General features: G+C 39.6%; 1 protein-coding gene across 1 annotated transcript in view; it reads right to left on the bottom strand.

The window, feature by feature from the left end:
- The window catches only part of MLLT3 (MLLT3 super elongation complex subunit), a 121,687-nt gene extending 97,896 nt beyond the window's left edge, over nt 1-23,791 (bottom strand). The window contains exons 1-2 of the mRNA XM_039567498.1: nt 23,573-23,791; nt 22,907-23,087 (exon numbers count right to left, since the gene is read on the bottom strand). Coding sequence (XP_039423432.1) covers nt 22,907-23,087; nt 23,573-23,584 — 193 coding nt within the window. The 5' untranslated portion in view covers nt 23,585-23,791. The remainder of the gene's footprint in view (nt 1-22,906; nt 23,088-23,572) is intronic.
- Nucleotides 23,792-26,280: the final 2,489 nt, after the last annotated feature.

Below are 26,280 nucleotides of genomic sequence, written 5' to 3'. Positions count from 1 at the left end.
TGAGCAGCAACAAGACACAAAAGACTCTCCAACAGACAAGGCTCAACTTATTGCAGGTATTCTGATGTTACCTAACACAGAAAAACAAAATCTGCCCCTAATTTTTGATTTATCTTCACTCCCAATATAATAAACTGTACCTTACAAGCACAGAGCTGTAATCCTACATACTATGTTTTTCCTTCAGATTCCTAGATCTTTCTTTAATGCAAAGTGACGAAAAATCATTTGCCTCTTTCAAGGATCAATCTTTCAAATCTCTGCAAACCTCAAGGGTAGCTTTTACTATACAGTTAATCACTTAAACATGGCAGGCAGGAAGAAAAAAAACCATGAACTAGAATTACTAATAAAAGAGAATGAGAAGGGTTTGGATTTGTAATAGTTGGAAAACTCCTTTTCAAACAGGAAATACTTTCATTCCTTAGAAAGTGAATTTCTGCATCAAGTACAGCAAAGAAACAATCCAGGGATAAATTCAACTGACTTATAAGGAAGGATAAAGATGAAGAGAGAAAAACAGAACTTTGTCTCAAGTATCATTAAGATGCTGTCACATTTGAATCTACTTCCCAAGCGTTTCCTGAAACAGCAGTGCCTCTTAATTCATCTTAGAGATGTGAAATCTCAGCTAGTTCAAGTTTCTCCATGTTTGTATTTAAATTTTCTTATCTTTTTCTTTATAAAGCCTTCCAAAAAGCCTTTAGGTCTCTAGCAACAGATTTATCCTCTTTTCCTCTTGCGGACCCCAATTTTCTTATGCAAAATGGGAGAGTCTCTTTTGTCAGTTGTAGCATGCCAACACTTCAGATTCAGAGCCATAAGCACAGTAAGTCGAAACATTCTAAGCAAATCTTCAAAATCACAAAGGACTAAAAATTATGTTTCTCTAGTGATTTCTGTTCATGCAATGGAACACCCCATACAAAAATCCAAAAGCTGATGAAACCAAATGGCCTCTCGGCTCATTACTACTTCTCCGACCATAGCCAAGAATGGGTGTCAAGAGAAAACAATAATAACAAGGAAGAATACATTCAGGCTTCACACATACATTTTCTCCATTTGAAATCATGCATCACTGAAAATTATGAACGAATTTAAACAAGCAAAATTTGAGCATTTACCCAGGGCTGTGGATGCCCCATCCCTGGCAGTGTTCCAAGACCAAGCTGGATGGGACTTTGAGCAAGCTGGTCTAGTGGAAGGTGTTCATTTCAAACCCCCATGGCAGGGGTTGAAACGACATGATTTTACGGTCCCTTCCAGCACAAACCATTCTGTGACAAGCAGTAACTGCTGCATTCTAACTCCTTGGCCACCTTTCCTAGTGTAAACTTCTCTCATCACTTCCTGAAAATGCACAAGCTTGTGATATCCACAGCACACTGCACCTGTCAGTTTCACAGTACAGTTTCTGACAGAGTGAAGATCAGGAAGACAGTTTTGGGCTGCATGCATAACTTCTTTGCTAATATCAGGCCTCTAGCTACATCTTCTGCTACATAACAGAGCAGCTGAGGTTGGAGGGCACCATGAAATTCCCCTTTCTGTCCTGAATTCTAGTCAGCTTCAGTGTCCCTCCCTCTCACCACTTCACACCTGAAGCAGAAAGGGTATCTCAAGCACTTGGGCAGTTGAAGTTTGAGCATCTTAAAAGGATGGAGACTCTGAGTAGTATCACCCACCATTTGACCATCTGCACAGTTTTGAAAGGAAAAAAGAGGTTTGGTCAGTTCAGTTGGGACTTCCAATACTTCCTCGTGTGCCCATTACCCCTTGTCCCATCAGTGGACACTACCGAAAAAAGCCTGGTTTCCTCTTCCTTACATCTCTTTCTTACTTAAGGTAACTCAGTGTTGAGCTTACCACCAAAATAACAAACTGTTGCTAAGTATTTCTTTGTTAACCATGTGTAACTTTCTCACATTTTCTACAGTTACATTTAAAATGCACTTAGTGCTGGATGTTAAGTTACAATACATATATTGGTACGTCAACTACTATGTTTAAGTATGTTAATCTAATGCAAACACCTTCCAACATCAAGACCACGAACTAAAGTTTAACACACACCTATTTCAGCTTTTCCAGAGAGAGTAACCTCCCATTAAGTCAGTTATTTTTTAAGATTTATAAAACCATACCCATAACATAGTAATATTTCTTTGTTACAATATTATAATGGCAAAACTTAAATTAACATCATAAGCATTTGGTAGCTACCTGGCTATCTGTTTTAGGAAAAGCTGTCTGGAATAAATGAGCCATGCCATGAACTAAATCAGCAATGTAAACTCTAAATATTTTACCAATAAAAAATTTATTTACATCATAGCCATCCCCAAACAACTTCCACGAAGTCAGGAAATCCAAAGTTGCCTGTTAAGTACAAAATGAGTTACCTCTTAAGTACAATTTCTCTCTATGAAATGTTAGCAATAATCTATTACTTTTCTCCCACTAACAGTGGAGTATTGGCACGGGAGGAAAAGGAAGAAAAAGAACTACCCCCAAAAAACAGATTTCAGAAAGATGTTAAAATAAGGTTTTTGGGTACTGGAAAATGGCTCAGAAAAAAAAAGTTGGACTATTCTAAGTATGACATTAAGAACAAACTGCTTCGAATTATAGTAATCAGCACCATTTAACATATTTTACAGAAATCAAACAATATAGTCAATTCCCAAATAGTATTGCGAGAAAAAAAGGTGCCATTATTGGTAGAATCCCTTTCTTTCCAAGGCAGTGGGAAAACAGAATGACAGAACCTTAAAAAAGACCAAAGGCTTTAGGCCTGCAAACACTTAGGCAAGTACGCAGCTTCATTCATGGGCCTCAGATGGTTTTACCACTATGTTCAAGAATTTGTATTTTTGGGCCTGAGGTGTTGGAATTTTTGGCTGTTTTTAAAAGAAACCTCATGTTTCAAAGAAAACTATGTTAATAAAGATACAAAAGGTTTCATTAAGCTAATAATCTTTAAAAAATAAATGAACAAACTTCGAAAATTTTTTCAAAACATATAAAAAATACAAGTGCATGTATTAGACTTTTAAGATATCTGAGGGTGCCAGAGGGGAGGAGGGGGCTGCAATTTTTTCAAAACAACATCCAGGTGTTAAAGCACAGTTCTCATTGAACTCAAACTACAGTCCACAACTGCTCATAACTGCAGTAAAGGCAATCCAGACTCTCCTTTTATAAAAGCTTAAGCATCACGAGGCAGGATTAGTTGCATACACAGCATGAGCAACCTGCTTGCCAATTTCATGTAGGAGACAGTGTTGTCACTGACATCACACAGAGATGTTAACAGTTTTGACCTTTTCTTAAGCAGATAAAAACCCCCAAAATAACATAATAACAGGGCGAGGAAAAGAAAAAAAGAAAAAAGACACCCACAAAACCCAAACAAAAAGGTGAAACAACAACACCTATCTAGAACAAAGCAAGTGAAAGAAAAATCTGCTTGAATTACAATGTATTAAATGACTAACAAAATCTTATTCAAATTTTTTTTTTGCAGGAGGATTTCATCATGAGACTTATCTCAAAACTTACTAAGAAGAGTGAATTTACACCTTCTAATTTTTTTGTGGAATAGTTTTCTCCCCTTGGTTCTAGGAACAACTTATCTTGTTGTTACATCAGGTATTTTACAACCGGTAAGTAAAACCTGTTGGATCTAATCAAAGAAATCTTCACTCTAGTTTTCCACTCATTGTCCTTTACAATCTCATATTCTTTGAGGTTTCAAATTTCTAACGACATGGAGGAATTTCCCTCTCTCCTCCAAGCTGTAATGCTACAGGAGAACCAGGGTCACCAATGTTTGTAGACAGCCACGACAGTTTCTGTGTCTCACAAGAATGTTAATACAGAACTGCATCTGCAGGCATATAAGTCAAAGCATACTCAATTAATTGGTTAAGGACTTGTGGGTAAGACTGCTTTGCTTAACACTGCAAAAATACTAAACCTAAAACACCTGGTGAGTATGTGCTCACCACTTGTCCCACACACTTCCCCTGAAATTTGATTCTTGACAAATACCCACAGTACATCTTCCCTCCACAGAATGAAGAAGACAGAGAAAGTCCAAGCATTTACTATACACACTTTCAAAAAAAACTCCTACCACTTCCCTCACCCGACCTAAGGCAATTCTACAAGCCAGGAAATGCCTGCAAAAAGCATTTAAAATCTGAAAAGTGGAAGACCAACTTGAGCTAACCACTGTAGACTATCCATATTTTGGATGAAAAAGACCCTCTTTACCTTTTTTTTGTTTGTACTCTTGCTGATTTCAAGGCCATGCCTTCTCAAGTTAACCCATTCAAAAGCTTGGAAGGGAGTTCAGTTGCACTGACACTCCATGTATTTAACTTCTGAAAAATCCAATCAATTCGTTTCCAACTATATACTATGCTGAAAGGAATAACTACAATTTCATTATAGAAAGTCATATACAGTTTTAAGATTTTTAATCAAATGCCTTATGGACAGGTAGATTCTAAGGACTCGTATGACAAAAGATTGAAACTTCAAATTACTTCGCTGCAACCTGAGAGGCATAGCATGCAGCACAATACCATTGACTTCAATTGGTGCCTTACTAAAACCACTTCAAATAGGCCTTTTTAAAAAACTTGTCAGAAAAATTTTGCATCTGGCCCCATTCATTTGACTTTAGATGCAAGATAAACAAATTGACCATTATGAGAGACAAATTTTTGGACATGTGATTTAAAACCTTCTTCTCCCCTCACCTTGTGTAAATGAAACACCTCTGTATTCCATATTTATTAACCCTATCTTGATGACACCAGAAATCTCTCTCCATTGCTAAAATTTGTCCTGATGTCACATCCTGTCTTTTGAACACTGCTGGCGCCTGGGAGCAAGCAAAAGGAGAAGGCAGCAGACTATTCTACCTTTTCAGACACTCAGTGAAGACAAGAGTTGTCCTTAGTGGACAGAAAACAGTCCTGGTACTTGTGCTTACTCTCAGCAACACAAGCCAAGAATTTTTTTCTTTGTTGTTAGTGAGGCAACAAAATCTGTAATCTAAAAGATCACAAGTAACTACGGCCACAACTTCTTTTTTTTAAATTATTTTACATGAGCATAAAGTCATGCATCCTGAAGCCAGCAGAAACATGGAAGAGGACTCTAGACAGATGTAGTAACCAGTTGCTACTCTACAATTTGGCAAGAGTATTTCATTTTTGCCAAGTAATTGGCACCAGCCTTCAGGCTTATATGAAGAAACAGTGTTTGCAGCATTCTAGCCCAACCATGTTCTACCATTGTCAGGAATGCAAAAAACACCCCATGATCCTAACAATGCTGTTCCTTGGCTAGATGCTGTGGAACGGTGCTTTAGAAGTCTGACATGCTGTACCAAGTGCCAGAAGCACCGCACGTTTAAGCCCTGCCCATTCAGAATCAAAAATTTATTTTACTTTCTAGGATCAGGAAGATACCCTTCTGCTGTAGAAGAAAGACTTGATATCTGCAGACAACTGCTCAACTTCAAATTTCCACCAAATTCAGGCTGAGGGCATGAATCAGGAAGTGATGAGTTATAAATAAAAAATACTCACTATGAGAAATAAAAGCTTGCACCGTTTTTATGAAGTCAGGACTGTTGCCAAGTTACGAATTTCTTACGGAAAATGAACAGGTGGTTCAGCTTCAGTATGGATCAGCACCTCTGTAGAGTGTTAAAGTCGTGGTCTTGGTATACAACTGTCAAAACCATAAGAAGTAGCCTGAGTCAGTGCTCACCTCTTTTGTTTATCCCTAGAGAAATGTAACACTGCATCCAGTTAAATCTGTCACAGACATACCAAATCAATAATGCTGTCACATTTTAGTTACATGTCCACCTGCAACCGTAATGCTATAAAAGCCTACTGAGTTATGAGCCTGTAGTAGAGAGAATTCTGAGCACTGGGCAGGCACAGCTCAGCTCCCACACCACTGACAGACCGCAGCTTACTCTCCATCACTAGTATACCATTCAGTTGATGAACACTGCTATCACTGTGCCAGTGTGCCAAGTGGAGGCTCTTAAAACAGCACATTGAACAAAGTGGCATATCTTTAAGTGTCACTGTAATAACCTTCATCACTCCCATCAGATCTGGAGACAAAAGAAAGAAAAGGTTGCTCATTTTGGTCAAATACCATAGAAGAAAAGATGTTATGAGGTCATTTCCCTTTTTCCCTGCAAATATCAAACCCAAGAAGTAGTCTTATTATTTATTTGGGGATTTAAGATTACCAGTCAAGAAACCAATTAGTTTAAATGCTCTCACACAAAACCAAACCAACATAAAGAGTAAAAAGCTCAAGGATGTACATAGTACATAAAAATCATACACACAACTTGCATGGATACCACAGATACCTGAAGGTGTAAGCCCAACTTCGGCATGACCACACTAGAAGTTTTTAAACCCCTTGCTTAGTTGGGCAGTGAAGTTTCCTGGAGTACCACATGACTTTCATACTGGTAACTTTGCAAGCATTGAAATAAAGAGGGAATTCACTGCTCTTCAGAAATGTACAAACTCTAAAAATACTAAGACAGCTCCCTTTCCTGGCCTTCCTTATCCACTGAGTAAACAGAGTATCACAGGCCACTTCAAAAAAACCAAAATGTATCACTGGAAAAAGTGAAGAAAAAAGCTTTTTTAAATATTACATTATTTTCTTTTTAAGTGAAAATAAAAGCTTTCTATTACCCTTTTCTTATTACAGATCTGTATGGTTCCTAGCTGGCAGATAACCATTTGTCAGCTAGAGTGGAAAATTTTGCCTAAGATTTGCAACTTCCTTTGGATCTTAAAAATTAGTACTGCAGTCTCCTGTGCATGCTGCATGCTCCCATGCTCCAAAGTCTGCAGGTCTCAGTAGTGAAATTCACTAAAAGTACAGTTCTACAGTAAGTTAAACCTTCTTGTACAAAAGTGTCAGAGCCAAGACCACAATACATCAGCAGCAACATCAAAGCAATACTTATGCATTCAAGGAATTTAAGGATGTCTTTTGTTTTAACACAGTATCTCATCTTGTGTGACAAGCTTCCACTGAACAAGATGAGCCATCCATTTTGACAGCAGGCTGCACCCACACCTATCAAGTCACACATGCACTCTACTAAGTTGTTTGCTGTGTGCATGAATCCAATTGTATTTACAAGAGCTCTGAGAATAAAATTAGTTGTCTAAAAGCCAGGACAGCAATCCTTGAGAAAGTGGAAGATGAGAACGACGTATTTAAGCGGGGTGTTGAGCAACTCCAGAAGAGCTTATTTTCATCCATAACTAAGGCACAGTAAGATTAGTCATAATGCACTTCAGCTTGGTAGATGAGCTCACAAGCTGCAAACCACTTTCTGCAGCTAGAGACCTTATTTTATAGATGTTTAAAAGGGATCACGTTCAGGGTTTTTTTGCTATAAACTTTACACAGGAAATAATGACATAGCAGCAGCAAGTACAAAGAAGTGGTATAAACAAGACCTCTTGTAAGGACCCATTACCTTTTAAAGTCTCTCAGGCACTCTTAGTGCTCACAGAAAGAATGGATGCACTTCAGATTCTTACCCAAGAACTACAATGCAAGCACAAGTGCAGGATACGCATATTAGCAAATGGAAAATAAACTTCTCTGGGTGCCTCGTCTAGTGAGCAGAGACCAAGATAATCAGAAATGCCACATGATTGCTAGTTTAGAAGCTGAGAATGAGGACAGTATGGAATGAAAAACTCATAGAGGCACTTCACCTACCACAGACTGCACACAGTTCCTTTGCACAAAGACAATCAAGGGGAAAACTGCAAACAAATGAGACCACACAAGCACATAAAGTAGAAGATACACAGCAAATGCACCCCCTCCTCTCCTGTGGACTAGCTCACAGGTCAGAGATGCCCACAAATCACAACAAACTACATCAACTTTTAATTTAATTCTGTTTCACAACACAAATAAGATCTCAAACTTATTTACTACTAGGAACTTGTGGAAAGTGAAATCATTATAGCCATGATGTTACAGCAGACGACTGGAGAGTCCCCATTCACATGCCAGTTAAGCGTGCCACAAGTCTGAAAGCTACTTGAGATACATCCAAAGTCTCCACCCGGTTACTGCTCCACAACTGAATGACTTTCTAACCATTTGGAATGTAAATTACATGAGAAACAACTTAAGCTATACAATGCTTAAACTATCAACTGCACAGTCAAGTTGCAACCAAGTTACCTGAAGTGATAAATCCTCTAACGACATCGTTTGAATGGCAATTCAGTTCAGGCCAAATATTAAGTTGTGCAATTTCTCACACCTCATTGCATAGAAGTATTTGCACCAAGTATTGGTCCTTCATCTTGGATCAACTGCATGGTTTCCATTTCTGGCAATGCTTTTCAAGAAAGGGAACAGAACTGCAATACAAAATTCACAGAATCCAAACCCTCACCAGCTACTTTTAAACAATTCCATCCCAGCAGGGATATTGTTAGCTCACTGAGAAGCCCAAGAACTGAACCTTTTGCACTGCTTTATAAGAGGGACAATACTTGTCAGGCCAAATTACAGATACTACCAAGAGAAATCATGAGACCACATTCAAATATCATAAACCGAGAAGAAATAGCTATGTCTTAAAAACAAGTTTTAGTTACTGAAAAAGACCCACAGTCTATATGACAAGCACACACACAAATCTTCAACTGTTTCTTTGATCTTTAACAGATGAGTGTGAAAGCTGGAAACCTACTACGGGTATAACCAGAGAGGCTAAAACCCATTGAGAAAAAACAGGTTTAAATCAAGAGATCTGGAAGGAATGAATTTAAGACAAATCCCTCAGCTTATTAAAATGTCCAGTCACCTCCAGATACCACAAGACAAGGGCAAAATAAGGAAATCAGTCTTTTTACTGACAGGAGTGCTCCTCCTGGTAGCAAGATGAATGGCATTAATTCTTGAGATAAAAATCTCTTTCAGAGATTTGCAGAATAAGAGCTAACAGGAACACCAAGATTTGGTAGGGCAGGCCAGTACTAGAAGTGTCCAGCCTTACTCATGCATCAAGCTAAGTTCAATAGCAAACAGAAGTTTCACTGCTTCTTGAACAATACTAACACTCCAAAAGAAATCAGCAGCTTTCTAGAACCAGAAAGAGATCAGAGACAAAGAAATCAGATGTCCCTAATCTATTAAAAATAGCTTGGGTATCTGCAGGCCTACACAGACCAGCAAAAGGATGATTACTGGAACAGAATTGTTAGCCTCTGCTATGCTCAGCATGCTGTACTGGGTCATTGATTTTTCTGGGTCTCAAATTTTCATTTTTAAGTTGGATCATTTTTTCCTTTCATGCTCTACTGTATTTACAGCGTATAGACTATTGCCAACTAAATGCTCAACACTGGTTGCAACAATATGGCCTTGATGCCCCTGTAGTTGTTAAATACTGGAATTTTCATCTGCTACCAACTGGTTTTGTCACTTCACCAAGTGACCTGCAGTTCCACATCTCTTCAGACACGCATACAGACATGGCAACAGGTCTCCTATTCATGGCAATTAGGTTCTAATGCCAAGTCACATCCCTTTAAATGCTATGTTTTTGTAAGAAATTACCTTCCTGCACTTGCTATTACCAAAAGCCACTGAATGGTAACCCAGAGAACACTCCTTCCCCACATCACTCCCCTACACTGGGCTCTGGGATAACCTTACATATATAGTCACATGTTTAGAGTATTCTGTACAGCCAAGTGAAAAACAAGACAAATACAAGTAAGTTAGTGCCACCAGCTGCTCATCAGCATAGAAGAAAGAAAAACTCCTTTGTGGGGATCCAGTGGTTCCTAACCCCTGGTTTCCAAGTAAGATTACCAACATTTCCAAGAGGGCTTCCCCAGGCAACCAAGAAGGTATCAAAGTACAGCTTCTGTTTGGCACATGTAACTTTTCAGTCACAAATGGTACCCAGACAAGTAATTTGGAGCAAGACTTCCAGAAGACAGCAAGAGCATCAAGCTTATACTCACAAAAGAAAAGTAACTGATCCAAATTTTCCAGAACTGAGGTCACTTGGACTACTTACTCACACTGCTGCATAAGTTTGCATGAATTCTCCTTCTGACTTACTAGTAATTAAGTTCATATTAATATGTACATTTTGGATGGCATGATTTAAATGTACTAAATTTTTTAAAAAGTGCAATTTCACAGTGCAAGTACAGTATTAAATATCCTTAAAGTAGACAAGGTCCTTTTTAACTTTTCTTCAATTGAAAGGTTTCTAAACCCTATTTCCTTTTTGTTCCTTTGAGAAAAATGGAGAAGCAATTAGCATTTACAGCTTAGTTCCTGCTTCCAAAATACCCCTTTAACTTTTTTTATTATTTTTATGGTGGATATAAATCGCACCAAATTGTCAAATCACAGCTATTTTCTATGCTACCTATACAAATAGGGCTGATCTCTGGCAAGCCATAAAACAATTATGACTGAATTCCTGTAGCCCTTTGATATTCCAGCTTGCCTGTAGGGCTTCAAAGCCATCTTAGGGCAATGCTAAAAATCTAATTTCCAAAAGGCACAGAAGGAAAATAAGGCATATCAATTCTCACATGTTCAAACATGAGCACACCAAAACCTTAGCACTGGGATGATTGTGTTTGAAAGTGACTTAGAACAAACAGATAAGATACAGCAATGGTTCAAATCAACACTGCTTCACAGAAGGTAAAGATATAGACACCTTGAGAAAGAGGGCATAAGGCGCACTACACCTGATTCCCCAGCACTTTCTGCAAGTTGGGAAGCACGTTTTCCTGCTTGAGCATTCAGCTCTTACCCCTTCTTGTGTGAAGGCAAAGAAAGGGGTGACGAATAATCATAACCCATAAAGGGAAATGCAGAAACTGCCTAAATCTGCAGAGGAAGCAAAGATATGATCCTTCCCCCTACGGTACTGATATTGCCAGTAGCAAACTACAAATACATAGACATTCAACAATGACAGGAACCTGAGAATTTATATAGGTGTGCTTTAGATTTCTATCATTATTATTTTTAATATGGAAGGGTCTCCCCCTCATTTAAGCTGGGGATGATGGTTCTTTCTGTACTAACATGATTTCTGATAAGCATGAAAAAATCTGAGAAAGGCAAGGGGACAACACTATAACCCCTTTAAACAACTCCAGCAATACTTTTGCCTCTTAACCTGGAATTTCAAAGAGATTCAACCGAACAAGTTGAAGTCTCATTACTATATTTCTTTACATGAGAGAAGCTTTCATATTGGCCAAAGAAAACACTATTTGAGTAATATAATTCACATTGGCGTAGACACACAAAAAATGCATAACATCTTAAAATTCCATGCTATTTGTCTGCTGTTTTTTGGTCGAAAGCTAAAAAATTTTTGCCAGTAATTCCTACTGTGCACAGGCACACATGAATGTAAATACACAGAGTCAATATTAAATCAGAATTATGGACTCTCTACTCTAGACTTGTATAAATGAGTACATGCATAATTTGTATAAATGAGGCACATGCACCCATGTGACATTTTTTCTCCTCACAGAATGAATTTGCAGGTTCTAGAGGTGCTACGGAAAATTAGCAACTTCCAAAACCACCAAATCACAAAAACAAAACAAAACAAAAAACCAACAATGACAATTTCATTCTAAATCCATCCTCTTAAGAATAAGTACCAATCTGGTGATCTCTGACAAATGGATCGGTCAATAAAGTGAATATCAAAAAAGGGAGAGTAACCTTTAATATTTGGCCTTTCCTGATTAGAACCCACCTTCCATCGTTTTGTGGCACTTTTGAAAAAACATGCTTCTCATGATCATTTAGGATTTTCACTAATTTTTATGAAGTCCACTCTTCTTAACTTTGGGAAGGAAAATGGCAAAAACCCTTTCAATCCCATACCTGGCCGTTGCTGGAGGCATTTTGCACGAAGGTAGTGTATCCCTAATCTGCAGTTAAATCACTGGGTCCCCAATGGGCTGCCACACTGGTTCTGTGAAAACTGTTATAGAAATGGTTTAGACACCAGCTATGTAACATTAATGTACAGTAAAACAGGCTGCATAAAAATGTATGAAAGAAAATAACTCTCTCCGGAGAGCAGGAAGAAGCCTTATCTTCAGTGCCTGATTGCATGCCAGTCTAATACACCATTAATTTCCTTCAGTGTTTTTCATACAAAGACACAGATGCCAGTTTTCTTTATTTTAGAATAAAACTGTTCAGTAAAAGAATGTTCCAGAAATTTTCTGAGTTTAGAATAAGTGACTGAAGTTTCAAGGCAAACAAACGGATCTAATCACTGCATTAGATTCCAAAATCACTTATTGTTATAAGCTACAACAAAGCCTATAAAATTACAATATATGTAGACACATTTACAGATTGTGTGCTAGCTCTGTATCTTAAAATAGTACATACATATCAAATGCTCATTAAACTGATTTCAAAAACCAGAGGTTAATTAAGATTTTAATCAAGAAAATATTGTTGTCTAGATCTAAGGACAGACTACAAAGGAAGGAACTTAAACCAAAAAGTAAAAATTTTCATTGTCTAGAATACACATATTGACAACCTCCCAGATCTAAACTACGCCTAAACACAAATTGAAAAAACCCCACAAAAACAAACAAACAAAAACCCCCAAACAAACAAAAAAAAACCCCACAACCAAAAAAAAAACCCCAAACACCCAAGCCACAATTTAAATATTCCATATTGAAACACAATAGCTACTTTTAACTGTATGCTTAAAATGTCAATCTACAAGCAGTGTATTAGTATTTCAACTAAAGTAAATTTCAGTTCAGGCATTAAGACAAAAATGTAAGGAAATATCTCTGCAGTCCAAGATCAGTAATCCAAGACAAATAAACTTTTGTTTCAATACCTGCAAGGTCTGCAGCAATTGTTTAGCTTTGCCTCTATTAAATCAAAATTCAAGGAAGTAACCTAATGTAGATCTGCTTCATAGAAACCAATTTGTTTCTATTTAGTTTCCAGGCAACACCCACTAGAAGAGCAGCGCTAGGATGGGATAGCAGTGCCTGCAGAAGCAAACACGTATTTTACTGAGGGTGGCTGCCTTACCTGATTTAGGTTCAAGGGCTCGTCTTGGCGTATTTGCACACAACTAGCAAAGACACTTAAAGAGCTTGGATGGAGTTGCTTCACAGTAATTGATACACAAATAACTTACAGCATTTTTCAGTCAGCTGTAACAACTTTTATTAAAAAAAATTACCCAGGGAAGATTTATACAGAGAGTAATAAAAGCCAACATTGCTAGAAGAAAGGATACTAGGTAATTACAGAGACTGGTTGGAGAGTTATTACCTCCCCATATTTGCACAGAGAAGAGTTTAAGACCACAAGATAGGGAATACATTTGTGCTCTAGTTGCCTTTTTCTTAAGAAAGAGTCTCACACTAAGACCAACCCCAAAAAACCAAAATTACAGCCTGAGAAGTCTTCCCTAAGTATCCCTATTCTTCAAATAGTAAGGATAATGCAAATGTATTGCTATATGGCCACTCCTATTAACCGAACTGTAATGAATTAATGAGTAGACTACAAGTTAAAGGTAGAATATTTTTTGTTGAAAAGACATCACAGCAATATTCTGCAGAAATAGGTTAAAACCTGGCACAACTGAAAGGGGCCAAAAAAAGCCTCACCAAATTTAAGTTGGGACCTTTTGTTTTAGAATATTTACTAGGTACAAGTGGAAGCATTTACAATACTCACAGAAGCCACACACTTAATTAAAAAACACTTCAGACACATTAGTGACAGCCAGGCAAGGAAATAACAACTTGAGTACCAAAAAGATTTAGTCTTAACAGTGCAGGAATTTTATTGCAGACAGGAGCAGACCTTTGCAGCTCTAAGGGACATAACCTTAATAGTAGCAACAACAAAACAGATTAGGAACCTTCACATATTACAGAGGAATTCTCAAGAACATTATCTTCTGATTTCTGTATTGCAAACATAGATTTCTTTGGAAATCTCTCAAGGAAAGACTAAACAAAGCAATACGTTTACAAAACATACCTTTTGGGGTTTTTTTAACTCTCAAAAAATATATTATGCTTTCTAAGTATTTTCCTTATCATATTCCTTGCTATTGCTCTTGCCAATGCCAGCTCATTATTTTTTAGATATCTGAAATTTACCTTTTGAGGACTTTTTTGTATAGTTAACTGACCTTGCCCAAAACTAGGTCAACTGCACTTCCATCCTCTTGTCAGCTACTAAGTTTAGGGAACAATTTACACAAATACTTTCCACATTCACTCTTCCAACACAACAAAACCCATCCACAGCCTTCCTCCCCATTTCTTAAAAATTCCAGATCCTATGCAGAGTTATCCACTGGCAGTATATGTTCACCTCTGTCTCCTTGTAGGCCTGTCCATTGGGCCACTCCCTCGCATGCTGCCTGTGCTGCACAGGAGCCAGGCTCTGGAATACAGCGCCTGCTGGGCCAGCACTCAGCAAAACAAAACCCCCAAGCCCCGCGAGACACAGACGGGGCAAGCAAGCGCACACTGCACGCAGGACACGGACCCTACACAGCACCTCCTCTTACTAAGCACTACTCTAGTGAAAGGCAAAAAGTGGATATTGGGTGCAAAGGGCTAGGCATTGGATCTGGCTAAAAAGAACTAATCTTACTATTCTGCTTATTAGCATCCATTTCTTTCCCCTAGCAAAAGCTTATGTCACAGAGACAAAACACAACACCACCTCAAACAAACATGCAATGGTGCACTATTCTTTTAAAAGTTAAAGGTTTTCAGCTTTTTATGTTTAGGGATATTTAAAAAACCACTTTTTTAGAACTATTTCAAAGCAATATTCATTAAGATCTTTTCACAGAAACAGGCTGGAGACTGTATACATTTCAATATACATTACTCTTTAACATAGTTTTGCTTTTCCTTGTAGCCATATTAAGTCATTTTACAACTTGAAGAGTGTCCAGAATTACAGTGTGCCCCCAGGCTGACCAAGAAGAAAAGAACTAACAAAACTTAAACAAAACAAAAAAATACCCAACAAGTCAACAAAAAAAAAAAATTGAAAAGCACAAAAATAAAAATCATCTGGCAGTATCCTAGCTAAAAATACCTACCCTTGGATATTACCACTGATTTGTGCAGCTCCATGTTCAGAGAGCACGCAAGATTTCAAGTTTAATCCACCTCTCTCTCCTGCTTTTCAGTAAAGCATGGTGCTAGTGCTGTGATGACACAAACTCCCACTGTGTAAATTGTTTTTACCAAGTTCTTCAATAAAATATTCACTTGGAATTTTCATTATGTAAAATGAAATGTGCATATTTTTTGTTATTATAGAGCCTTGTACTGGATAACAAGAGGAATTAAAATTCCACTTAACCATTTAATACCTATCAATCAAAATTCTCCAAGAAAAATTCATTACGAGAAAGGCTGCTTTGAGTAACAGCAAACATTTTTGAACCTGCCATTTTTCCACACAGATGATGGAAAACAACTTGACTGCTGGCCTCTAGCCCACAATGTCAAGTAGTTCTGTTTCCACTGAATCTCCACATTATTCCTTCCTGGATTACTTGCCCTTTAAAATTTGCAGATGAAAGGTGAAATATTGTCTCCCTCTAAGTACACACAGTCCTCAATGTCCCCTACAAGCCTACACCTATCTGTCAACCTCTATTTCAAGATGTATGTTATGTTCACATTACTACTATGTAGAATGAGCAAAACAACTAGTGTCTCACTGAATTGGGTGGAATTCTTCTGTACAAGCTTTAGAACACCACGTACAAATAGTAAATTTAGACTTATTGCAAACCACAGTATATTACAGGAATCATCAGCAAAATCAATCCACATCACACTGCTCATTCAGTTCTGCTCTTGTTTTGCTTTGTTATGTATAATTCCCTTTGTCACTGTAACCATTTGAAAATAGAAACACCTACGCTGGTATTTACCTTTATGAACAAGATGCCCTATGAAAAATACATTCATCCTACTGTGTATAGTCATACATTGTTTTACATAGAATTATGGACAAGTCACTGAAGTCATACAATTGCAATTTGTATGCATCAGCTGCTCAGAATATGTCTGAATTGCATTTAAAAGAAATTACATTTGATCTTTTAGATGACGTTACAGCTGTCAAGACCTCTGTTACTAGAGTGTGCACAAATTTTAAACTCAAACTCATATGGCACCACTGGGCTCATCCAGGGAGCTCAGAGAAACAAACCTGTACTCCTCTAGAAAGCCACAGTCAGTGCAGTAGTTTGGCACAGGATGAACTGTGTGATACAGCCCATATTTGGCAAGCAAGGGAGAGAGTTAAGCCAAAGATACTGATAGGAAACTCTCTGATGACATACATATATAGATTTAATTTTAAAATCAATTCCCACACGGATATTTAAGTAAGCATACAAATATTTTATATACTAGTCTATTCTTCCAGCCCCTTATATACTAAAAGGCACATCAAAAATGCAAAAATCCCACAAAAAGCAAACAACATATTGAATTACAAGCAAACTGTTTTATGACAAGATGAGAAATCATAATTTTCATACAAACATATACAAGTGATAGAATTTGACTCTTCCTTTGCCTTCATATATGCCTATCAATCACTTCCAGGAAGGGAAGAAACAGGATGATCACCTATCAACTAAATTCTGCTGTTTAAAATTGCAGGTATTCGTCACAAGAATCTCACAAAAATTCATGTAGTCAAAATTCAGCAGCCTATGGACCTAATTCTGGATTAAACATTTATAAATTAACTGTGTTTTCCCCAGCTATTGCAAGCATCATCAAAAGGCTTTACATTCAGGTTGCCCCTATCAAATTGTCTTTTTTATAGATTCTACCAGAACAAATGACAGATTAATCCCCTTCAACATTTCTCCCCAAAACTTGCATGAAAAATTATAAAAAACCCTAAAACCAATCTCAAACCAAACACAAAAAAACCCCAATCCTAACCATACTGCACAACGTTGTTACAAGAAGAGCCTTCATACTTAAACAGTACCACAAAAATATAGTAACAAATCTATGTCCAACATTTTACAACTTACTAAATCTTAACTGACATAATTATGCCTGCAGTTCATATTGCCTAACCTGTAATTGCAAAAAATACATGGTTTAAACATTTCTGACACATTTATTTTTCTAAGGATAAAAACTCCACAGATGTAAATAGAGTCACAACAGTAAATACTGAACAACACAGTTGTTTTCATTTTCTCAAATACATGCTAACAAATTTAACTATCTCCAGTTTTAATACTGAGGTATCTTCTCCCTCATCTTACTAAAAAAAAATGTGATAGATTTGATCTTACACAGAGTAATCTGGTTTTCTCTAATTCAAGCAAGTGTTATTCCACAGCTATCCAAAAATCTTTTGTACAACAGCCCTGAAACTACACTTCCTGCCATCTAAAATCTAGAGGAGTTACAATCAGCGAATATTAATATTGTAGCTTTAGTAAGAAGTAACTAGAGTTTCTTAAAACTAAAAATACTGTTTCAGCAACTAAATGCTATACAAATTTACCCTAATGGGAAATAAATAACCAAGGTTAATCCTTTAAAACTTAGGAGAGTCAGAATTGATTGGCAGTTTCTGACAGAAATCAGCATTTGCCCTTGCAGAAACATGCTTGCAGGGAGAAGAAATGTAAATAGAAGTAGCACCCTTCCCATGCAGGGAAATGAAAAAAGCACACACTGAACACATAAATCACAAAATTAAACCACATAAACTGTGCAAATAGACTTTAAAAGGTTTCTGACACTGGAAGATGTAGCAGCCCTATTATTTCCCTTTTTTTTCCACACAGTTTACTTCTGAATAAAGCCTAAATACTGGCTTTGAATGTGATTATTTTTTGAGCCATATCAGCGAGGGGAAATTATTTATTGCAAATCGGGTTTCCTGTACACATAGTATCTTAAAATCAAAGCCACCAAGTATTTACTGATGTCACTCGTGTCAATATAAAACGCGATAGCTTCCTTATATTCAAATTCTTTTCACTTCCTTTTAAGTCTGTGAAATGCCCTTTTGATTTGCATCTGGCTGAATTAGAAAGTTCACCTAAAACCACATGTATTCTTGAAGCCATTCACCTTTCTATTCAGTAGTAGCAAAATTAAATCTCAAGTTTCCTGTTAAACAAATGAAGTTCTTCACTAGATATCAGTCATTTCATGTGACCATTTTGCAACTAAGAGCAACAACTGCCCTAAAAGATGCAGTATCAAACCCGTATCTGTTAGATGGATGAAGAAGAAATTCCTGTGTGCCTATCATACTTAGATAGTTAGGCTCAGGCAAATTTAAGAGAGGAAAAAAGCAAAGAAAACGGACCTAAAACTACTATAAGTTCTTACAAGTATAGCTAAATATTCTACTAAAATACATAGCACAAAACTGGTTGCCTGTTTAGTGATCTTGATGGTCTGCCTGCACTAACTGGTATGAAAGGAAAACTTCAGTCATCTGGGAATAATCTGCTTGTGAGTCCCTATCCTCACACCACTCAGTTCACTAAAATTAATTGAGGTAAGACTCTCGTTGACTTTAAATGGAGCACAAAAAGATTTTTTTTTTTAACAGTTAAAAATCATGGAAAGGAAAAATTATTAAGCAAGAACAGCAAAAGGCATCTTTTACAGTAGCTAAATACATTTCAAACTGTTATGATTCATTAAAATCTCCTTCTGCACTAACAGACAACCTTAAAGAAAACAACCAATGCTGGAAATGTGAACTTTCTAGAAGACTATTACAGTTGGTCCTTCCTGTAGAAGAATACCAAACAGCTTTACTTCCACCACTTTGCCATATCACTGTAAAACTTACTGAACTAAGAGATGCACTAAGCAGCGTTGCTCTCAGCTCCACAGAGAAAAGTAACATCTCCCACTTTTAAAGTTACAACATTCCAGTCACCAAACCAACATTTTCACATTGACTAAGCCATTAGCACAGAAGTACTGCCCACCCTTTTTTTTTTTCTTTAATAGGACAAGTTTAGTTTGTCAAAATGTACTGCTGATTAACAAATTTAACTACTTGGAACACACTAGTTCCAATACTGTTTTTGAGGTGTGCTTATGGGTCATCAAAAGATACGTTTCCTTATCCAACTGAAAACCTGTAAGAGAAAGAGTAAGTCAGGCAACTGTTGAAGAGCATCAGCATTTGTTAGGCAAGAAGAAGAAAATATTTCTACATTGCCTAGTATCCATACAATTAACGAGACATTATGATGCAAGAACAACAGCTCCTCTTATGGAGGCAGTATAGCAGTGGATGAAAACTAACCACCATCTGGTGACACACCTTGTTTCACAGACATGCTTTAAAATACTTCACTTCTACACACACGACTGTTTTCTTCACATGAATAATGGAAGGTAAGTAGCACATGCTTTGAAATAAAGGTAGAATCTTAAAAATTCTCTGTACCTTCTCTTAATCAATTTACATCAGCATCACAGACAAGATTTGCAAACAGCAGCATTTGTGACTGCATGATGATCCTAGCGAGCTTTTGTCTAGCAAATGCTACTCAAAATTGAGTCTGGGCATGACTCTACTCTCTTTAATGTGACAAGCAGTCTGCTCTCTACCCCCCCCATGAAACTACTCATGGAAATCAGACAGCAGGAGCAGGCCATTAAATGGGATGAAGTAAAAAGAACCAATCACTGCACACTCCTGTATGCTCCACCATGCAAGGATAAACTTAGGCACTCAGTCATCGTAAGGCAAACAGAAAGCAATAAAACCACTGCCAAGCTCAGGATTTTAAGGTGAGACAGACTGAAAGATGAAGAATACTATTTTATTAGATCACTCAAGCTTATCTACACTTTGTCCCCTGTTAGTCACCATCACCCTTCCATCCTACCAATACACACAAATCAACCTGCTCTGCACTCCAGTGACTGACCACCACTCCTAGCTACGTTGCCACCTTAAAACTAATGCAGCTTTGGGATATAGGACCCTGCTTGCTCTGTAGCAACTATTAGCAGAACAAACACTTGGACACACCTTTGCAAACTCACTGCCAACATCTAGTATTTCCAAAATTTCTAGCATAAACAGATAAGCAAAGCCACAGTTGTAGCTGGCAAACTGACAGTTTATCCAGCTATTCTCATAAATTTGCTAAGCAAATGACCTGGCAATAATTTATCTCCCTTGCCTCCCTTGGTAGCTGGAATTACTGCACCCCTAATAAAAAGGGATCTAGCAACAGAAATACTTTATGAGCTAATAACACCTGTGTTAGCTTGTTGATTTATTATTTTCAAGCTGATCCATGAGCTGTACAGATAGACCTAATGAACTAAAATTTTTCCTAACAAGCATACATCTTAGAGCAGCCACTCTTATCATGAATGCAGAGATAAAAAGAACACTTATCAGACACCTAGGTGTTATTATGGCTAGCAGTTTACCAGTACTTGCTTTTGATTAATATTGTACACCTAATTTCAGCATGCTAAACCCATGGCTCAGGAGAAGTTTGCAAAATTACCAAGTATCTCCAAGTGGTAAATTTTTCTATGCTAAAATAATAAAGAATGTAACTGCAGACAAAGTGATGGAAAACAGGTAGTTTGACTAACACTTCAAACATGCATATAGTTCCTACTAAATATGCAACACTTGAGGTATCAAACCAAACTATCAGCACTGATTTACAGAGACCAAAAAAAACCTTAGAATACTTCTGCCAAAAATTTTAACAATATTTCTAAATTAGAAAGACAAACTGCTCCCATTTACAAGGCACACATTTCCACTACCCTTTTAAACACTTTTCAACAGCACAAAACATTCTAGGTAATTCGTATGTGGATCATTCCCCCAATGTGATTTCAAGGACCTGAAATTTCTTCAGCATCAGTAGTTTTAGGAGGCTAAGCAAAGCCCAGAAGTGAATGGAATGCCTACCATCCAAGTCATAATCTGTTGAATGAGACTGGCTGCAGAGTTCTCCTACAATCCAAGGCATATGCTAGAACTGTACAAGTCCTCTCCCAGCATATATAAAAAGGCATCCTTCCCAGCAGCTGCCACATCATGAAAATGATGCATACAAACAAAACCCCAAAATAAACACTTTAAAACAATGACTTAAATGACTGGATAACTGAACTCAGCAGCTGGAGAAACAAAGCAAGTAGCAAATGATGTATCCCTCACTTGTAGAAGTCCTGGACTATACTCTTATCAGCAAGCTCCACATCACACCTAGCAACCAAATTTGGGCAGCAGACTAATGTTCCTGGAGGCCAGACAGAAATTAAATAAATATAGCAGATAATAAAAGCAGAGAGGACCACCACCAACCCCTATGCAGACCAGGCTTCACGGATTAAGCATATTTTCTACCACTGATTTCATACAATACATCATCTAATTCATTGAATATGGATAATACGATCACAGCTATTTAGGCTACTTAGACCTGTTCTCAGGAGTTTTTCTGCCAAACTGTTTAGATTGATTTAAAGTCATGGTTTTTTGCACAAGAAATAGAAAAAAGCAAGAGGAAGACCTGCCAGGGCAAGCTGGGCAATTTAATTCAACAGTAATACTGCAGTATTCCATACAATTCACTGAAAACTGTTTGTGTAGTACTGCACTGATTTACAACAGATCTAAAAAATATACTGACCCTATGAAAATAAAGGGGAATTAATAGCATGTACTTCAGAAGATAAACTCTGGAGCATGAAATACTCTAATTCTTACGCTCTGAGCAAAGGAAAGTATTCTAGAGAAAACACAGTAACTGACATAGAAAAAGTCACAGCTTGGTATTTCCAACTGAGAAATATTAAATCAAACTGTATGTTTTTACCCTACCACAAAACAAAGCTTTTTTATCTCAACACTGAAAATTTTTGTCTTTTGCTCCGTGAACATTCATTTTATCCCCACCTAGTTCCAAGCAGACAGTATTTATGATGATGCTGTTCTAAGGAACCGGAGAAGTACTAGATGCCAGTAAAGATTACAGATCAAATGAAAGATAACTCCTAAGCATTGTGTCTTTATAGATAAATAAACCTGCTCACTTCTTTTATTTGTACTGTTACCTCAACCAATCCCACTAAAATAATTAAGACAAGCAAAAGCTCGGGAAATAAATCTGAAAACAAAAGGCTTCTTACATGTCTCCCAACCAAACTTGTCTGGGTACATATGCACCATGCATACACACCTTTTGAGACCCTTTTATGTACTGATGAAAAGATGAAGCCCAGGAGATGAACAAGCAGGGTGTTGAGGGAGTCCAAACACAAGTACCAAAATTGGAACAGGAATACATGTACAGGCATCCCTATTCCATTCATACAGGACATTAGGAGAAAACAACACTAGCCAGAAGAAAGTAACACGTGGGCAAAGATCGCCAGTGAGAACCTACGCTGCGACAGAAGCTATCTCCGTGCCACGCACAACCGAGAGACCAGAAGAAGTCGGGACCCACACCCACGGCTGGACCAAGCTCTGCGACCACGGGCAACCGCGAGTGGACATCCCGCAGCAGCAAGTGCGTGAACGGGGCAGAGAAGAGCCCCTCCCGACCCCTTTCAGCCCTACAAGCGGCGGGAGAAGAGCCCCGGCAGCCCACCACCGCGCTGGAGGCCGCTTTTGTTCTCCACCGAGACGGGTACAGACCCATCGCCTGCGCCCGCTCCGGGCCGCCTCCAAGCGCTCATCCCACGGGAGACCCCATTACCTCTTTTCGGCCTGGGGAAGCTCTCGTGCAGGTGAAAGATGACTTTCTCCACAAAGTGCTGAATGTTGCTGTGCTCAGGCCCTCTGACAAACACCATCCAGTCGTGGGTGAAGCCCTCTACGGTGGGCTTCTTCCTGACCTGGGCTCGGTGTCCCAGCTCCAGCTTCACCTGGACGGCACACTGCGGGGGAAGAGGCGGGGAGCGGCCGGTGAGCGCCCCAACAAGCGAAGATGGGGCGGGCGGCCGGGGGGAACCGGCCCCATCGCGGGCGGTACGGAGACGCACGGACACAGCGGTACCATAAACACGGCAAAAAGGATTTGGTAGGGGGAGAGCTGGCAAAACCAGCAAGGCACCGCTGCAACAACAAAAAAACGACCCCACGGGCGAGGGCGCAGAACAGCTCTCGGTGCCACCGGGAGAGCGCGGGGAGGCGACCCAGGGTTCGCTGTCAGGAACGCTCCGTCCTGCCCTCGGCGCCTCCGCGCTCGCTGCCCGCGCTGCGGCGGCAGGACCACGGCTCCCTCCGAGTGCGTGCGCGCGCCGCCGCCGGGAGCAGCGGAGGCAGGGAAAGCCGCACGCAAAGAGAAATTCCCGGTCACGCCAACCCTCTCCCGGTGGCGCCGGGCAGCGCGGGCCGGAGGAGACCCGCGGTACTCACTCACCGAGCCGGCCATGCCTGGGGCGCCGGTTCTGCCGGGGCGCTCGCTGCCGTCCCCCACCCCCACCGCGCAGCCCTAATTCATGAGGACGTGGAGGAGATGGCGGGCGCGCAGAGAAGCGGCGAGCGGGCGGCAGGCATCCTCTGTTTCGCTGCTCGGGCCGGCTGCGGCGGCGGCTGCCGGCTCTGGCTCGCGGCTCCGGCTCCCCGCGCTCCCGCTGCCCGCGCTCCCGCTCCTCGCCCGCGGCAGCCCCAGCGCTCGCCCCAGCCCCGCCGGCCAGCGCAGCGCCCACCGCGCATGCGCACCGTACGCCTGACTGACACCGAGCCAGGGGCACAGTAGTAAGTGCCGGGGGCGGCACCGGCGCGACGCGATAGCCAATGGCGTGCGAGCTCCTCCGCTGGCCCCGCCCCCGCCCCGCCCCGCCCCGCCCGCCCTTAAAGTAACAGGTTGCGGCCCCGGCCGGCGCCCGCGGCGGCGCCACGCGCCAGTCCCGAGCCGGCCCCGCTGACTGCGCTGCCCGCACCGCGCACCGCCGCCACTCGCGCAGCGGCACCAACAAACGCCTCCGAAAGGCCCCGATGAACCCCCTTGCGAAAACAAAGAGAGGAGGACAGGACGGGAATGCCCGACCTGCACAGGGATGGCAGGTGGCGATGGGCACACCGCAGGCAGGAAATAACAAACGGGATTCTTTAACTCATGTTGGTAGCACCAGCTGCTATTTTTACCTGTAACAGGTTGAGAGTCTCTTAAAACGCGGTTACTCCCTCAAACATCTCTGTATCTCCTCCCTACTATAGGAGATAACGTGGGGATTCCTGCCACGGCAATACGCCACTGAGGAGCTGAAGTGATTTACTGTGAATGTCTAAGTCACGGTGCTGACGTTCGTGAGATTACTGTTTTTCAACAGCCATAAAATTGTCAAAAATTGCCGGTAGTAACTTTTGGCACGTTGAAAACTCATTTAGTCTGTTCGATGATTATATTTTTGACAATCTTTGCGAAGGCAGTGGTAGCCCAGTGACTGGACACACAGCACGGCAATCCTTTCCGAGCGCAGCATGCCACACACAAGTAGAACACCCTCCCTGGGCCTTCCAGGTGTCACCAAGAGATGGCGCGCCGAGTCCTCGAGCTAACGTCCTCATTTGACCTCTCCAGTAGACCACGATTTCTATCTTCTCTCTTTCCATTTCGGGAATAAGCGCACATTGTCGAAAGTCTAGCATGATTTAATAATTCCTTCGAAACTGCTGAGATGAATCTTCCTTTTCTTTCAGAGGTTGTAATCCCTAATTGATAAAATCAATACTAAGAACTGAAAAGGATGAATACAATTTGTAAAAATTCCACAAGTTACAACGTGATTTGAAATGTGTGTGCATATCCATGTATATGAATATCCATGTTTTAAAATTCTCACGTGCATTCCTGAAACTTCACATATCTTCTAATAATCTTGCATTAGGCAAGCCAGCCAATGTAAGAACTCCTGCTGAGTCCATAAACGCACCAAAGCTGATTCTGGTAAATTTAAAAACTTTGTACTTGAGAAAGGATTATGCATGTAAGCAAGGACAGAGAGGCTGGACCACCACCGAGCATAATGTAGTGGGCTTCCAGCTCTCAGGACTCATCTGAACAGAGCATCATCTTCATAACTTGGAATTCTACTGGAAGGAATGGAGCTGGATCTGGCGTCCTTCTACACTGACTTATTTCTTATGTATTTGGACAAAATTATTTTTCCTTTTGACTTAAAATGGGACTGAATCACTACAAGCTGTTTCCCTATAATACATATCAGTGTCAGGGTGGAAATGCTTCTAACCTCATTCATTCTAAGTGTCTTTTTAGCTACTTAACTGAGACCATTCAGTTGAGTAATCACTACTCAGAAACATCTGCTGATTCAGGCTCAAATCTGGAAAAGAAAAAGAAGTTGTTTGATTTTTGTCAGTTGTGAAGCAATGTTGATTTTTAAACAACAAAAAAACCCAAACACAGCATTTGTATTCAAGCTGAAGAGGTTGAGATGCAGTTACAGCCATGATCTAAAAATCTAAAAATTTCATTAATTCCAAACATAATCTTTGGCTGACAGGAGTATAATCAAAGAATGGTATCGAGCTGTTGAGTGACAAACTGGTGCAACATTTACTTCATTTTGGATTAACAGTTAAAATAAACATTCTTTGATATCATTATAGCAGATGGATGTAATTATGTGCATATGAATGTGCAAAGACACTGGCTCAAAGAACTACAGAATTATAAAGGTGAAGGCAATTTTCTACAAGTGCTATCCAGTACTGCTTAAACAAGGTTTACCAGGGAATAATTACACAGCTGCTGGAAAATAAGAGACATTTAAGTTATGTTCTTAGAGGTATTTAACAACCTAAGTGTTCATTTAATCAACTCCAGCAATGCTGAAAATGCTTGTACTTTTTATGTGTGCTGAAATAACTGATACAGCTGTAGGCTTCCTGGAAGGCACCAGTCCCTGTGTTCAGACCTCTTCAGACATACCTGCATCAAGCTGTGACATGTGATGCATAGATGCCAGATCCCTGACTTAGGTGGAACATGGGTCAACCTTTCTGCTCCATATATAGCTAACTGTGTACAGAGCGTAGATGTGTTAGTGCAGCATTACACCTGACCTAACAGGAGCTGTATTTCATAGCTATACTGTTGGTGAT

Source organism: Corvus cornix, chromosome Z (genome assembly GCF_000738735.6).
Source record: "Corvus cornix cornix isolate S_Up_H32 chromosome Z, ASM73873v5, whole genome shotgun sequence".
Classification (NCBI taxonomy): domain Eukaryota; kingdom Metazoa; phylum Chordata; class Aves; order Passeriformes; family Corvidae; genus Corvus; species Corvus cornix.
The sequence above is the reverse complement of the archived record's forward strand: the minus strand, read 5'-3'. Positions and strand labels throughout refer to the sequence as shown.